At 48.9% G+C, this 16,792-nt stretch overlaps 1 protein-coding gene across 5 annotated transcripts in view; it reads right to left on the reverse strand.

Moving 5' to 3' along the window:
• Positions 1-622: 622 nt before the first annotated feature.
• FSTL4 (follistatin like 4) overlaps positions 623-16,792 on the reverse strand; it is a 398,415-nt gene continuing 382,245 nt past the window's right edge. For 4 of the 5 annotated variants that reach the window (XM_072841011.1, XM_072841010.1, XM_072841007.1 and 1 more), the window contains 3 exons: positions 15,015-15,122; positions 9,135-9,244; positions 623-7,034 (listed from right to left, as the gene is read on the reverse strand). In XM_072841011.1, the coding sequence (XP_072697112.1) occupies positions 6,332-7,034; positions 9,135-9,244; positions 15,015-15,122 (921 nt within the window). In that variant the 3' untranslated portion in view covers positions 623-6,331. The remainder of the gene's footprint in view (positions 7,035-9,134; positions 9,245-15,014; positions 15,123-16,792) is intronic. The other variant, XM_072841012.1, reaches the window with a different exon arrangement.

Here is a 16,792-nt window from a genome sequence, read left to right on the forward strand (position 1 = left end):
TTAAAATCTCCCTCTTCTCCCCACTTAACGCACATGCACATGCACATGCACACACACACACAGGCACACACTCTATTGGTTCCATTTCTTTGGAGAATCTGCACTAATAGTCTTGGTGCCATGGACATGAAGCTCACCAAGGTCAAGGATTGTGTCTGCTTCGTGCAGCCCTCTATCCCCCACACCCTGCACGGTGCTCACACATAGTAGGTGTGCCACACTGGTAACCTGGTGATTACTGAGCACTTTATACATTCTGCAACTTAGCTGGATGGTCTGCCCTGACAAGAATACAGAGTCACTGGAGTTATGCGTCGGTTAGAGCTGGTGCTAGTTAGAGTGTGGTGAATTGTAAGCATCGACCAGGATAGGTGAAGAGAAGTTTTGAACCAGATGTTGGTTGTACATGTTGGGAGCTGAAACTTCAACATGAGGGAAGGGAGTTCTAGGGTCAGATGCTTGCCTTTGTCCACAGCTCTTTGGAGCAGGCGAGAGGAGAGGCCACTTCCCTTTGCCCTTTGAGAACCTGCAGGATGATGGAGAATGAGAAGAAGCACCTGCGTGGTCCTGCCTTAATCCTTTCTCACTTTACCAACTGCACACAGACTGGCAGGAACCGAAGTTCACTTTTCTCAAATTTTATTGTAAAATCCTCAGAAAAAGAGCATTTACAATGACAATACTTTACGATAATTTGTGAATTGTCTTCATATCAAGTGGTACTGCAATTACACGGTGTGTTCAATACTGTGCAATACATCAAAGTAAACATAAACTTATTTCAAATGCCACATACAGTTACTGTGTTGGTACAAATTTCTACTAAAGTTGATGTATTAAAAATAATTTATATATACTTTATAAAGAAAAATTCACATGTATAGTAATTACAGGAGGCCTTTTGAGAAATACTGGTGATTACAGAAAATATATTTTGGTGTCTACACAGCAGCTCAAAATAATGTATCTGCCTTGAAATAAGAAATCTGAAAGAATTCTGAGGCAGGAGAGGATGAGAATCTTAACGGGATGAAGGATGTGCCTGTGACTTTGTATCTTGAGGGCCATTCCGCTATCCTAGAGCATGAAACAGTGTGTGTGATCACTCCAGCCACACGCCACGCCCACTGCCATCTGAGATCACTTCATGTGGCCTTCAGAAAGTGTGACACGCAGCAGGGAGAACAGTGGGTGTGATGGGGCCAGGCCAGGCATGGGGGCGGGCCAGCGACAGGAGCCAGCCTGGGTGTGCCGTGGGGTGTGGGGTGGCAGCTTATGGACCTGTTATCCCGCACCTCTTTGAAGCAGCTAAAGTAGCAAGGGACCCGCAATTCTTAAGCCTGTTGCAGATGTCACCCTGGGGAGTGGACAAAGGTTTAGATTTAGGGAAATTTTCTCATGCAAGAGCACTCGGGCCCCATGATCAGCCAAGACTAGTTGCGCTTCCTCAGAAACGAAGCTTCAGTCTTGAAGAGTGTATCCTTAAGAACTCCGATCCTGTCATGGTAACATGTGGTGAGGTCACCATGCTTGGGGTACATGCGAGGCAATAGTTATTGCTTTGTGGAGTGCAGGCTAACCCTTCTAGAGCCCTCTAGGATATGGCTCACATTCTCTAGAGCCACAGAAGAAAGAGATATTTCCACATTAGTCAAGACGAGCTTGGAAAGAGGGGTGTGTGAATTGTGGGTTTGTCCAAGAACAATAATAAAAAGTACACGGTCAACACTCGCTGCTGGCTAACGAAGCCTTGCTGTCAGTTTTGGAGGCCAATCCCTTCTCTCCCCATATTTCCATAATTTCACATATTGTGTTTGCTTAAATCCCTATTGCTGCCCACAGCTCCAAAGAAGGCGTGAGTCCATGTTTGTTGGGCTCCCGGTGTCAACAGTGTGGCTGGTGCCTAAAGCCTGCAGACTCCCAGTAGATGCTCACATTCTCAAGTGACCTGGCAGGTAATCTGGTGTAGACAAAAGCAGGAAGTGGCTTACACTCCACCAGGGTTTTGGGGTCTTGTAGTCACATCTTGACGACAGGCACCATGTATTTTCTCCTTTGAATCTTCTAAGCCTCTCCCTGTTTTATAATCTCTACAATTTGGGAGAGAAACCACAGCAGCTTGTGACTTTATTGAACAAAACTGCTCTGCCTACATGCTAGTCTGGGAGCAAACCGAAGCCAAGAGCTATGAGTGACTTCTTATTTGGACTTCAAAGCAAGATAGTGGCATAGGTCAAGGCCATTGGGAGGGCTGGTGCGACAGCAGGTCAGTTGCCCCTCACATCGTAGGAGCTGTGGCACGGTTCATGCGCAGGAGGCCTGAGGCATAGGAGGGGAGCCAGAAATGCAGACAGTAAACTGGGAATGAGAGAGGTATCGCTCGGGCCCCCTAAGGAAGGAGGCTTGGTGTGTGTGGGGGGGCAGGTGGCGGTCATCACTATCTGTATTCCTGTCCAACGGTTTCTGTTGACAGCAATCCACTTCCCTGATGATTGTGAGTTGGCTCTGGTCTTGGTCACCTCTTTTGGAAGGGCTGTGAACTAGGGCATGGGGGGGTCATGATTCTGGGTAGAAAAGGGCCATGTCCCTGTGGGTTCTGACTGTACTTGGAGTAAGATGTGGGGTTCTGGGTGGGGGAGGACACCAAAAGACTTCATGTCAGCATTATCATCAGCCTCTGTCACCACTGGGCTCCCTGGGTGGGAGCGGCTTTCAGAGGGCGGGGTGCAGGGAGGAGAAGGTGAGGTAGATCGGTATGTGTGAGGGAGGGGGTGGGAGTGGCATCAGTAATCCGGAGGCTTCCTTCCAGAGGGGAGGACCTGAGACAGAGTTGTGGGATGTGGTGATGAAGATGGTTCAGCGTCTGCGGTATTTGAAGGAGGCACACAGTGAGAAATGAGTGGATGACATCGTAAGCCCCTGGTAGAAAAATATACCCAGAATGGATCTGTTTCATGTCTCCAATCTGGATTCTCCTTTAGTTCACAGGTTATTGGTCAACAGAAGAGAAGTTGTGGCCGCACAAAGCCAACTTCTTTGGGCTGCTCTCCTAAAGGAAGTCTCAGCAGTTAGGTTGGCCAGGGCAGCAGGCTGGTCTCTGCTTTATTTGGGGTTGAGAGCTGTCCTCCGGGCCCTACCTGGAGCTGGGAGCCCTTGTCTGCACAGAGGAGCAGAAGGGAAGGAGATGGCTGGGGTGCAGTGGGGTGGAGATTGTAAGGGCTGAGTTTCTGTCTTTGCTCATGATGCCTCTAGATCCAAGTTCCTGGAGCTTGGTATTAGTGGTTGGCTCCAGCCAGATTTCACTGGGCTCTTCCAGCTACTTCATGGGCTCAGGGAAGGTAGTAGGATCCTCTAGTGACTGGGAGACTTTGGGAAGAAGCCTAGGCCAGCCCCAGGTGGGGTTTCTGGGGTGAGGATGGTGGGATTTAAAAGGTGTTTGCTCCACACCCAAGCCTCCCATGCAGAAAGTCCATGCAGTTGCCTGGAAACTAACCAATCCCTCTTACCACCATCAATCTGTGGAGGGCTGGGCGGGCTTTTTACACCCAGAGGCTCCATGTGGGGTTCTGCTCATGTGGGCAGAAGGAGCATGCACACTTCTGTTTCCAGTCTTTAATGTCAGCAAAGTTGTCGATTATTTGAGTTGTTACAGGAAAAAAATATACTATGTTAAATTTTTGTGAAATTTTACTTCAAAATTTAGCAATTTTGAAATAGTTCATTATGAAAGTGGCTTTCTTATGTAAGATGAATGCTTCTGTAGTGTGACATATTATTAGTCGTTAGCTGATCTGTGTTCAGCAAAAGGATTGCTGGTGGGATCGGCTGCAAGGCTCAGCTACTGTGGTAGTTTCTTACACCTGTGACTTTCACACAGTGTTCCAGGGAGCCTCTTCTGGGGCTGGAAGAGGCAGGGGGCAACCTGGCCAGCTCTTCGCCTGCCTCCCACCCCAGCAGTTTTGTTGGTTGCCCTGCAGAAAAAGCATGTACTCTCTTGCCTTTGTGACTTTACAGATTTCACAATTTTCAAGTCTGCATTTCCCTGCTCCAATTCAGTAGCGTGCAGAACCCCGGCCGTGGCCCTGAGCCAGCATCTCTGGTAAACCACATGGTGAGTTAGCGAGAGGCAGAGACATTTTTCAGACACTTAGAAACGCAAGGAATGGGGCAAAGCAATGGCTGCCACAGAGTCACTCCCAGTGCAAAAGGCTAGTGAGGATTGGATGGGTCTTTGATTTTTCAAACCCTGTGACCCAGAGGGGCTAATGCTTTGGCCTGGCAATTGCTAGGCTCTTCCTCAGGTAGTCTCGGAGACTTTTTTTTTTCTGCTAGGGGCTGCCACCATGTGGATTTTTCCAAAGGGAGAAGTTGATGAAAGTTGGAGAATTTCTGTGATATAAGTGGGAGTTTGGAAGTGAATGTGTCAAGACACTGAGAGAGGAATAAAAAGAAAGGGTGAGTGGTGTTGCCTGTCCATCCCAGCTCTTGTGAGACTGATTATGTGGCTTTTGAAGTCCATTCCCCTCACCTGTAGCTCCATATTTTACCTGTACCCAAATCTGAAGTATGCCATGTGCACATCTGGACAGGCTCTTGGGAGCTGGAGGGGATGAGTGTTTGGTGAACCAAGACACATGGGACATGCCAGGAGACTAGATGATTTCAGGAAATCGGGGCAGGTGGTGGGGAGGCCGGGTGGGGCTGGGCAGTCAGGTGAGTCTGAAAGGGAGCTGTGCATATATAGAGCAAGGCAGGCTCTCCGTCTTCCATCTTCTCCTCCACGGGGCTGGTGATCGGCGGCACAGGAAAAGCATGGCCATGTTGCCAGGTGAAGGGAGCTATGCTGGCTGAGGTGTCTGGGAAGGGACCACCTCTTCCAACTTCAGAGGGCTTGAAATATGATCATTTAAGCCAGAAAGCACGCAAGTGTGTTTTGGCTGCTGCAGTGAGGAGGAAGGAAAGGGGTTTCTGGGACCCAGAGAAGCCTCTTCGTGGCTGACATTCTCTAACACGGGCTGTCTTCCCTGGGCTGGCTGGGTTATAGTTCCTTGGTGCCTCCCTGCTAGCCCGGCAGAGTCTGAGACACTGGGGATCATGCAGCACTGCCAGCCTGTATCCTTCTCCCTACCCACTCCCGGCATCCTTCTGAGTGTGGGCTTTGCAGTGTGTTACTAGGGATAGAAGGGCCCACGTATAAGAGAATCCTGGACTGTACTATCTATGCCATGTTGATGGAGGGACTGGAGTCCTAGAGCTGAGTGTGAGGGCCACAGGCAGAAAAGAAAAGGATTTTTAAAACAGCCTACAGAACCCACCTGGACCCTACAGGTATCTTTGGGGTGTCTGTGTTGCACCTGGAGGTCACTGTTCTGTAGGCCACCCCCACTCTGCTTGGCAAGCCCAGTCTGCCCTGAAGCTGGAGTACTGGGCCTGGCTAATCAAACCTCCCCCTTCAGTGATAAAAAGCAGGCACGCAGGGTGTGTCCTGGTCTCTTTGCATCCCAGCCCGGAACAAAGTCTTTGCCAAGGTGGTAGCCAGATCTGCGCTTGGGGCGTCCATGGTGTGGAGGGTCCACTATTCTTGGATGATCGTTGTTCTTTCTGGCTGTGGGGTGTCGGGGTGGTGACCCTTAGAGACTTGGCCTAAGGCAGGGAGGAATAGAGCTGGACGGCGGAGAGCATCTTTCTGCTTACTAGCATTTCAGATTATAAAAAATTATCTTTTAATCAAAATTTCCAAAATAAAGTAAGTGATTTCCCCATCCCCCAAGATGCAAGAAGTCTTGTCGGCTCTCCCGCAGGCTGACACCAAGTCACATGGAAAGAAAAGCACGAAGCAGCTGTGCAGAGAAGAGAGGGTTCAGGACGGGGGCAGACGTGGCTCTCATGCCTGGAGCCGCAGCCCTGCTCCCGGGAGCCTGTTTCTGGGCCGGCCTTCGGGCCGCTCGTCAGGGCGAAGTCTGGCCGGACCCGGCGGTGAGGGGCAATGAGTGCATGAAGGCAACCGACAGAAGTGTCAGCCCGGAAAGCCAGAGCTCTGGTTCCACGGCGTCCCCGGGTGACATGGTGTGGAGCTGGGCACAGACATGATTCCTTTACACAGCAGCATGTGTTCTCACCGTAGCTCAAGGCATAAATCATACTTCCCAATGAAAATCCCCAATCTGGTTAGCAGCGCATACCTTATACTAGGAAACTTGCAGGGAGACCAGTGTTGAACCACGAAGCGAATACAGGTTTTGCTTTTGTCTGTAAAAATGTACAGGGCGCCTGCTTGGGGCTGCGGAGTGAGGACTAGGAGCTCGGGGCCTGGGCTCTGCGCCGGGCGCCTTCATACCTCGCCCACCCACACGGCCGTGGTCCCCCGCCTTACGCCCGACACCTCGCAGTGCAGGGTGCTTTGCCTCCCGTTGATGAGAAACAGCGACTCCTGGGCGGGCGTGAGGAGGTACTGCCCGAAGAGCCCGCTGTCCCTCACGATCCTGCGGGCGCCCCCCCAAGGCTGGGCCGGGCCCGCGGGCGGCTCCTGTAAGTTCTTCAGGGCGCCCATCTGCCCCGTGGACAGCTCCAGGAACAGCAGGTCTGGCTCCATGTCCGCACTGGCATAGACATAATACTGATTGCCCTGCGTGAAGGAGGGCTGGAAGGCCACGTCCGAGACGCCCTGGCTCAGTGGCAGGCTGTAGAGGGTCTGGATGTGGCCCTGCAGCGTGATCTCCTGCACATGCAGCTGGGGGCTGCTGGGGGCGGCACTGACCACGAAGCGCCCATCGGGGGACACATGGGGGGTGCCAGTCACATCGCCGTTGGGGCCCACCACGGAGTCCGTGACGCTGTCGAGCAGTAGCTGGGCCGCGGAGGCCGGGGGGCTGTCCTCCCGGCACTGGATGAAGAAGTAGCCGCCCAGGTGGCTGTGGGCCATGGCTCGTGGCACGCAGCCGTGGCTCTGGAGGCTGATGGTCTTGAGGAGCACCAGTGTTTCCAGATCAACTTTGTGCACCGCGGGGTCCGACTTGTTGAAGATGAAGCCGAACCTGCCGAGGGAAGGTCTGAGGTCAGAGGTGGGCAGGGCATCTGTCATTCGCCTACAGGATTGCATCTTTTCCCTTCCCTGGACTGTAATCCTTCAGTGATCTAATAGCTTCTTAATTACATGTACCATCCTGCAGGGCATGGCTTCTTCCCTGATTCATCTATGATGTCAAACCAAAGGCAGTTGAATTACAAATGCTCCTGGATTTATGCTTTCATCTCCAGCAGTGGTAAAGAAGGAGCCTGGAAGTGCCCTCCACAGCTTCTCCCTCTGGGGTGTCTTCAGATCCGCTTCCCTGAGGAGGTGCCAGCTGGGAAGCAGGGGCCCAAGCCTGACGGGAAAGGCCAGGAGCCCTGATTGCCTGCTGGGAGGATCAGCAGAGGCCAGGGCTCTGCGGTTGTTCCCAGGACTAAATACAGAGTCAGAATGTGAGCAGCCAGTGGGAGCCAACGAGGACACACTTCCCAGGGGGAGCCCTGTGGAGGGGCAGCCTCTCTTGGGGCCCTGTTTACTAGGCCTGTGGGCCGAATCGCCTGCTGCAGGGCGGGCAGCAGACAGCTTTTACCTCTGCAGTCAGACGGCCACAGGCCACGGTGTCACTGCACTGCCCTGCCAGCTGCAGAGCCAGGCTTGCGCTGGAGCCTCTGAGACACTAAAAGAGGGCAGTTCCTTCCGAGGGTTGTTGGGAGGACTGGATCAAACAGGGAGCTGGAGGGGAAGGGCTCAGTAGGTGGTAGCTGCTCACATCTGGACTCGGTGAAAGTCTGCTTTGGAGGTGGGTTGCGAGCTGCAGGGAGACCTGACTCCAGGCAGGATTTGGCTTTGATTTGAGAGCCTCTGCCTAAATCCCTGGCTCAGGGGTGCCTTTCGGTGCTTATGGATACCTAACTGAGCCTCAGAGTGGGGGAAATGCCCTCTTTAAAGCATTCTTAAAGAGCCAGAGCATTGGGGGGCACCTGGGTGGCTCAGGGGTTGAGGTCTGCCTTTGGCTCAGGTCATGATCCTGGGGTCCTGGGATGGAGTCCCACATCGGGCTCCCTGCATGGAGCCTGCTTCTTTCTCTGCCTGTGTCTCTGCCTGTGTCTGTCTCTCTCATGGATACATAAATAAATTCTTTAAAAAAAAAAAAAAAAAAGCCAGAGCATGGAAAGAGCAGGAGAGAAGAGCCCACTCTTAAAAGCAGTTTGAATGTAGAAGGCCACACATAGGCAATGTGAAGCCCGTAAGTTTGCTAGACTCCTGGCTGAATTCATGTTCTTTGGGGGGTTTCACCCTTTAGAGCCATCTTAGAAGCTCTTCCCAGGTGCTGTCTATAGGGAGGGGCTCATTAAAGGGCATTTTCATCCTTGGGCCCATAAATGGATGGGCCTAGTTTTAGAAGTCCAGTTTCAGTGTACAAAAAAGAGGTACTACTTGTTGGAGAAAGGGGTTTGATGGCAGACAAAAGAAAGGCATAAAGAGTGCCCCCAAGACCTTTGGCGTCTCAGTGATTTTATGAGGGCAGGCTTTGTCTTCAGCAGTGGTGACTTTACAATAAGTGCTAGGGGTTCTCTAAAATGAATAAGCAGGGGGAGTGGCCAGGCTGGGAAGAGGTTTGCAGTTGAGACCATGACTGCCTTTATTAGGCTGTTCTTCTGGATGGTGATAAACAAGACAACTAGGAGGGCCTGTTTCCCCGCCTCTGCATGGCTGCTCTGGGGCCTCCTGGCCAGGGTTTTAGCTTCTCTGAGTCTCTGTTTCCTCATCTGTAAGAAGGGGTCAACACCACTTTTACTAGTCTGTGTGTGTGTGTGTGTCTAGTAGGTAGAGTGTGCTCCATTAAGCACAGTTGATTCCTTTCTTCTATGGTCCTCATGTTGAGAGTGAGACTTCCTGTCCTCAATGGGCCTCTGAAGGTGGTAGGAGCCTGGGTGCCTTCCTTAACTATGACCATCAAGGACTAGGGATGGTCCATTTCTCTGTCCCCTCACGAGGGAGCCCAAGGCCAGCTCAGGAGGAGTGGGAGAGACAGAGACGAAGGTCTTACAGTGGGCAGATGTAGCCACATGTAGGGCTGAGCTGAGTTATGGGGGAGCTTTGGGACACTGCAGGCCCGTCTCACCTGATATGGTTGATGATGAGGTTTGTTGGAGGAATAAAGAAATCGTCCACTCCTGCAAAAGGTGTGCGGATAAGGTGCTGGCCCTGGCCAGTGCTGGCTTCTGTGATCACCTACAACACAGAGCAGAAGTCCTCATGAGGGTCCACCCAAGTAGGGGCGGGAAATCTGGAAACATTTGCATGTGCTAGTAGGGACCCTTAGCAGACAGGCTGCTTGAGAGAGATGGGGGTGGTGGTGGGCAGGAGCAGAGTGGGAGCTACTTGGGAAGATCATACTCAGGGACTCATCCTTCTGGGGAGAGGAAGTGTTGGGACAGATGTGAACGCCTGAATCATGCCTCCTGCTCAGGCAGGCCTGACCCTAACCATAAGGTACACTGTCAGCCCCCTGATAGCATAGCAGGGACCATGTTGGGGCTTTCCAGAGAGGTCTCCAGAATAGAAAGATCAATCTGCTCAGAGATCATCTCCCTTAAAACTCAGAATCCCATCCAGGTCACCCTGGGAAAAGAGGGAGAGAGCTTTTAAATCACGAAAAAGTTAAATGGTGGAGTGATTTACTGGGTGGAGTGATTTACTGGTTCTGTATTTTCCTTTGGTGCCAGGTGCCTGGGCCCGTTTGTTGGGAATCTATCCTGTACTGCTCACAGAGGCGTTTCTCTGGGAAATGTGACTCCAGAATTTACTGGAGAAAGCAGGAATCCTGCAGAAATGCCATTCAAAGATGCTGCTCTTGCCATTTAAGCGCCTTGCAATTAGAATGCTGGGGATCGGGTCCAGTTGCAGAAAGGACCTGCTGTGAGAAATCAAGAACCAGGCACTGGCTTTTGTACAGATTGGGAGTGACAGCACCGTTGCCTCTGTTTCCCTGAAGGTAACACTTGATCCCCTGTGGCGTTGGCAGGAGGTGGCTGCAGCCGCTCTCTGGTGTGTAGAGGCCCTGCTGGGTCTGTGTCGGGGAGGAGCATGCCGGCAATGCAGCACAGAGCCCCGCGCCGTCGGGATGCCAGGTTTGGAGGTCCTGCCAGGAGGCCTCCTGCAGTCGGGCTGAGCATCTGCCCCTCGGCTACCACTGCCTTGGGCATAGGCCAGAGATGTGGGCCGGCCAGCCTGGGTCCCCTTGCCTCCTGCAGGTGCTCATCAGTCCCCAGTTCTAGGCCAGGGTCCTGAAAGGAGGGTGACCTGCAGCCAGATGAGGAGCTTGGCCGGCTGGTGGACCATTCTGGCTGAAAGGCCACAGGTGAAGCAGAAGAGGGGGAGCTAGCGCCTCAACACAGAGCTGAGACACTTTTCCTTATCTTGACATTGTGGCCGATGAGGGGTCTAGCCTGAGGCGGAGGACGGTGTCTCTTGGGGCTTTGTGACTCAGGAGGCCTGGAGTTCTGGACGTTCTTACCTTTTAAGAATAGGACTGCCTTCTGGCTCTTACTTTTATGGGAAAACAAACAACACGTGGCCTGCCTCCTGAGGCAGGGTTGAGGCCTTTCCCAATTGTGGTTCCCTTGCGGGCTGCTAAAGCGGGCAGGATGCTCGATCCGAATGACGAGGCCTGTGATTGTTAGCCTCGGGGCAGCTCCACAGTTGTAACATTGCATTAGGTTATTTTTCTGTGGTTTTTTAAAATGGCCAAATGACACTTTCGTGGCAAGTGCATGGGGGAAAAACTCCTAAGTTGGGCATTAATACCAGCCTGAGGAAACAGGGGAAAATGTTAGAGAATTCCAGGAAGCCATATGATCCCTGTTTGAGATCAGGCCTGTCATTTCAGCTTCTAATAGAGATGGAAAATTATAGGCTGTCAGCGGTCAGTGTCATTCACGCTTCACCACGCTGACACCCTATATTCAGAGGTTACTTCATCAAAACGCAGCACTGCGGGCCATTGAACTGATGTGCGCCACCGCCTCATTGCTCTGACAAGTCTTGACTTCCTTCTTGGCCTGGCATCCTGGGACTAGTGGGCAAATGAATGATACGGAGGATTCAAGGGGACACCAAAGTTTCCTAAACTGGCTGCTGAGGGAAGTAGCTTCATTTCTAGAAACACCTTCAAGTGGTCCCAGCAAAGTTTTGTTTAACCAGCTCCTGAGTGTTGGATATTGAGAAACATCCAAGTGTTGGAAACATCCAAGAAATATCCAGTGTTGGATATTATTTTTGGCTTTGCCCGTAGAAACTGTGCAGAAACACATGATGTAGCTAATTTTTTGTCCATGTCCATGATCATGGCCTTTGGGTGGGTTGTGAAAAGTCAGGTTGCTGGATGCAGACTCACTGCTTTGAGGCTTTTGGTTCTCATTTCCAAGTTGGGTACCACAGGGCCGTGCCACTTGACATTCCCAGGAGTGTTTGCAAGTAGCAGTTGCTTTAGCCCTCACCCACAGTGATGAAGGCAGGTTCTTCAATCTGTTCACTCGTCAAGGCCTGGTTTCTAGACTTTGCCCTTGTGACGGTGGACATCGTGGTGTAATTCCCGATAGTAACCAACATGCTTTTTGTGTTTGGCCATTTAGGCAAAATTTGCTCTTGGTTTTGGGGCAAGAGTATTCATTAAGAAATTTCCTTTTTACGCATGTTTTTGGATATTTTTTATTAAGAATGTCTGCTGTATTTAATTAAATGCTTTCTCAGCATTTCTTGAAAATATCAGTTTTTTTTTCTATTTTCATTTTTTTTGTGTTAAGACAATATTGCCTGATTTCCTCAAAGTGAGCCATCATTGTATCCCGGGACTTTGTTCCCTGCATTAAGGTGCATTGCTGGACTCTATTTTTAATACCATATTGACCATTTTGCTTCTGTATTCATCAGTGAGCTGAGTCTATAGCTTTATTTTTTTATACAAATTTTTACAGCTTTTATAATTAAAATGAGGGTGGCAATTTAAGACAAAGAAGCTGTACATTTCCCTTCATGGGGTCTGAGACAGTTCAAATAATATTAAAATTATAGTTCGAAGGTTTGATAAAATTCAGCTGTACACTTTTTTTGTGGCAGCTCTTTAATCTTTTCAAAAACCTGTAATTATTGTTCTATGTCAGGCTTCTGTTTCCTTAGGTTGGCTTTACTCCCAAGGGTGGGGGTTCGAACTCAAAACCCTGAGATCAAGAGCCTCTGTTTTATTAGGTCAGTTTTTTTTCCTACAATTTGCAAGCAATCATTCACTTCTAGGTTTTAAAACTTTCTGCCTCAGAGTTGTGATGTATTATTTTCCAAGTTTTTCTATCCTCCTTATTTGCAGTGACACTCTCTTCCCACCTCCTCATTATGTCTCCCTTTCTCAAGCTTGTGAAGGATTTCTGTTTATCTCTTTGTCCTGTTTTGTTTTTATTCATTTCCCAGTCTTGTTCCTTCTTACCACTCTCTTCTTATTCTCATTTCTTAACACAAGTACTTCTTCTGTGGGCTTTTAAGACACAGGTACTCTGGGTGCCCACCCTTCTCCATCTCCCATCATTCTAGATGTCTAAGAGTCACTTTATCATTGCTTTTGAGACAGTTTGTAATTTCCCTTGTAATTTCCTTTTTGATCCATAGTTATAAAGGAGTGTTTTCTTACTAGGTCATTTTAATTATTTCTAATTATCAGATACTGCTGCCTATAACGTCTACTTTTACAGGATTTGTTTCCCTTGTGGTTAATGATACACTTGTGTGGATGTGTGAAAAAACAGTTTTGCAGATGCAACGTTTATATTATAAGCAAGTGGTGTCATTACTCAATTTTCCCATGTTATTCTTTCATCTTATTTGTACAATTTAAGTGCATTTTAAGTCAAGTTTTCCTTTATTTTTAATCACTCTTGTTTGAGGCATTTCATTGTTAATGGTGCCTGGTATCTCCTGGTGGCTGTTAAGCACACAGTATCTCTCTCTGTTTGCTGTTTCTAGTGCTTTCAACCATAAACCCTACCTTGCCTGATAACGAGGGGCATTGTGAATACATACTTGTTCATCAGTCCTCACTATTCCTGCCCCTTTAAATTCAACCTTTTATTCTCTTTATTGCATGTGTGTTTCTCATAGACAAGTTCTAGTTTGCTTCCTTCCTAACCCAGTCTGATTATCTCTGCTGTTCAGAGGAATCAGTTTGTCATATTTGGAATAATGAGACAGTCTCTTCCCAGCTGCTACTTTCCAACAGCATTCTCTGAACCTTCCCTTATCCCAATAAGGTATTTCTAAGTAGTTTTACTCCCTCTCCTTTCCTCCACTCCCTATGCTTACTTTGACTGAAATAATTTATCTTCCACTGCAGACTGGTATCAGGATTTCTCATTGAGTGTCTCTCTCTTAATCCAGACATCCTTATTTAGCACTTATTACCATTTCCAGAGAGTCTGTCCTCATCCGTCTTACTTCTCTGGGTTCATTCTTTGCAACTGTCTCCTCCTTCTCTTTCTTCATCTCAATGTCTCTCATCTGGTTCATCTGGTGTTTGTCTGGGATCTTTCCTCAATTCTGTTCCTCAGAGAGGGCAGGAGAGTGATGCACTCTCTGAATTTCTTGCACATAGGGTTTCTTTGGTCCTGCCGGGGCTGGGAATAGGACTCTTGGATTTCAGCCCTGTAGATTCCATGGTCTGCCAGCTGCTGTGGCAGGTGAGAAACCCAGTGCCAATCCAAAGTTTTTTCCTTTATAGATAACCTAGGAAGCCATGCATTTTTTAGCTCATCTGCAGTAAATTAGGAAATTTTTGTCATATTTGGTTTCAGAAAAAATTTTTTTTGGTGGCTCCTCCCCTTGAATTACTACTGGAGAGGCTTTCCTGGAGCTGCCAGAAGTACCAATAAAAGTTATTTCCCTGGGCTCATGCTCTGCTGTGAATGACCTTTATTCAGGCTCATAGACTCTCTAATGGGGATTTTTCATCAGCTCACTGGGGCCCAGGCTGATGGCATCCATCAAATGACAATAGTCTCAGCTTATAGGAGGTAAAGCAGTGTCTACCCCCTGGCCCACCAGTGGAGAGGCAGGCAGGCAGGCGGCCAGTCCCCTGGTGGAAGCTTCCGTAGACCCAGATGCCCCTTCCCTCTTCCCAATCTTGAGAACAGAGTGAACTTGGCTCCCTCTGTAGTCCTTCTCAGCTGGGGTTCTGAGATAATGAAGCTCTAATGTCTGGAGGCATCCAGTGTATGAAACAGATTAGCTTCTCTCCTGTGCATCTAGAATGGTTCTATGTAGATCTCTGGGAGAAATCAGGCATTCAAATCACTTTTTAAAGGGCTTAATCCTCTAGCATTAGAGGCTGTCTCATCATCCCTGATGAGAAAGGCAGAGGCAGGCACACTCAGCACAGGAGTGTTGACCTTCTCTGACTGGTGGACAGGGGAATCCCACAGTGCTCCTGGGCCCAAACTGTTTCCAAGAGGCAGTGCAGTTCAGTGGCTGAATATTGGGCTGCAGAGCTTTGCTGCTGGATTGGACCATGGGCACATTACTGAATGTTTCTGTGCCCTAACGTACTGTAAGCACTCAGTAAAGGTGCTTCCATTTATGAGCACGATTGTGCTACTTTTCCTTCCTTATAGGCCCACATCTAGCATATGCTTTGACACTGTTCCTAGCCTGCTGAGCCTGAGGTGAGGAAAACCTTGGTTCAGGAGACACAGAGCCTGGGAGCCACATTCTGGTTGTCCTGACATCAGAATCTTATCCATCATCAGTATTATTGTCCTTAAAGGTAGGCCTGGCTGAAGATACTCTGCTAATGGTCTGTGAGGGGCTTTGGCTCAAGGCTGTTTCCTAATCCCTCCTCAAGCCATGATGGATACGTTTTGGATAAATGTGATTAGCTACCTAGGGAAGCAAGAGACATGTATTAGGGACAGTGTCCTTTGTTTCCATGGGGGTGATGTTGGTCTCCGTGTGTTCAACATACCTGGAGGCTCGGGTGGGACTTGTGTATGTCCCCCCAGCTCAGGACCCACACTTGGTCATGAGACTTGTCATAGGACAGCTTAGCTGGCAGAGGGTCCACACCTATGGACTTGAAAAAAAATACAAGTGGGTCATCATTATGAGAAGCTGACACGGTCGTTTCTGGGCTTTGTATACAAGACCATCATGCCTCAGGGAGAGGAAAGCCAACCTAGCAGCCATGGCACTGAGCCTGCTTGGGAACCCAGGGCATAAGCCTCCCTTCTGGGTTTGTCTTTAGGGTCATAAAATTCTTGTCAGTAATTTAATCCCTTTTAAAAAACTTCTTGCATGTTTTACTTAACGGGACCCTGGCCATCTTGGCAAAAGCCCAAACCCAGAGGCTTTACGCTTTCCACTCAAGAATCAGCTGCAGTGTACTCTGGCTACTGCTCCCAGGAGCATCTGGGGCCTCTAGAGCCCTCAATGTCCTTCTCCAGGCTGAGATTCTGGTGAGGTGGCCCTTCCTCCTGTGCCAGCTGAGTCTGACTCTGAGATCATCTCTTAGCTTTGCTTCTACCTGTACATCCTTCCACTGGCGTCTCTGGGACCCACACTCTAGAATCAGGCAGACATTGTTTGTTGTTTTTTTTTTTTTTTACTGCTATAACTGAAATTCTGCTACCCTTGGAGAAGACAGCCTCCCTGTGGCCCTCTCCAATGCTATTGTTTACTACTTCTTTATAACGTAGCTTTATTAAGTTCCAAAAGTCTCTTCCATTAGGTTCACAGCACTGGACTAGGACCCCTGCTCATCCTGTCATTCTCTAGCCACTCCCTTTGTTAACCGATGTCAGCCTTCTGGGGGGTAAAACCCATCTGTACCCACTGGTCAAAACCTCTCTGAAGAATTGTCTGTGGAGTCTATGAATCTACTTTCTTTAATATTCCCATCGAGTTTCTGTCTTCATTATTCCACTGACCTGCTCCAGACCTTTGTGTCAGATTCAGAGATCACTTTGTGATCCTCCTTTCGGACATTTTAGCAAGATTCTACATGGTACTGTTCCCTTCCAGAAATGTCTTATTCTCTGAGCCTCTCATACCCCAAGCTTCTCTTCTCATTCTGACTGGTGAATGCTGGCATGTCTCAGGTCTTCATCTTTGACCTTATTCTGTCTACATCCTTTCTCTGGCTGAGTTCATCTAATTCCATGGCCTCAGATAACCTGCTGTACTCTGATGACTTCAGAACTCATTCCCCTGTTCATGACTTCCACAAATACAAAACTGAACTCTTGATCTTGCCCCTCTCTGCTCACATATATTTCTTCTCCATTGATTACCATCTTTGAATTTCCCTTTCACTTTCTTGCTCTAATTAAAAGCCCCTGAAGCCTCTTCCTACATTCATAAACTGCGATGTTCACTGCCTTCAGCTACTCCTCCTTGTTTCCAGCATTTCCTAGCTTCCTGGTTGCTTCCCTTCATTTGCTAGAGGCTTCAGGATCTGGCATGTTCTCCTTGTACCCAGGACTTCTTAACCCCACCAGCAGTAATACCATCTTGACAATGTCTCTAGTTTCTTGGTCTCTCTCTTTTAAAAACCCTCTTGATTACACATTATCTTCTAGCTACCCCATTTGCCTGCCCTCTTCACAGTAAAATTTCCCTAGTGTTTAGACTGTAGCCACCTCTCTCCTTTCTATTTACACTTCTCCTATCATAATTCATATTCTCATTCTGAAGTTGGTGTAGAGTTAGGAGACTGAAGAGCTAAACCAGTAATCTCAAATTCAA

Source organism: Canis lupus, chromosome 10 (assembly GCF_048164855.1).
Source record: "Canis lupus baileyi chromosome 10, mCanLup2.hap1, whole genome shotgun sequence".
Lineage (NCBI taxonomy): Eukaryota > Metazoa > Chordata > Mammalia > Carnivora > Canidae > Canis > Canis lupus.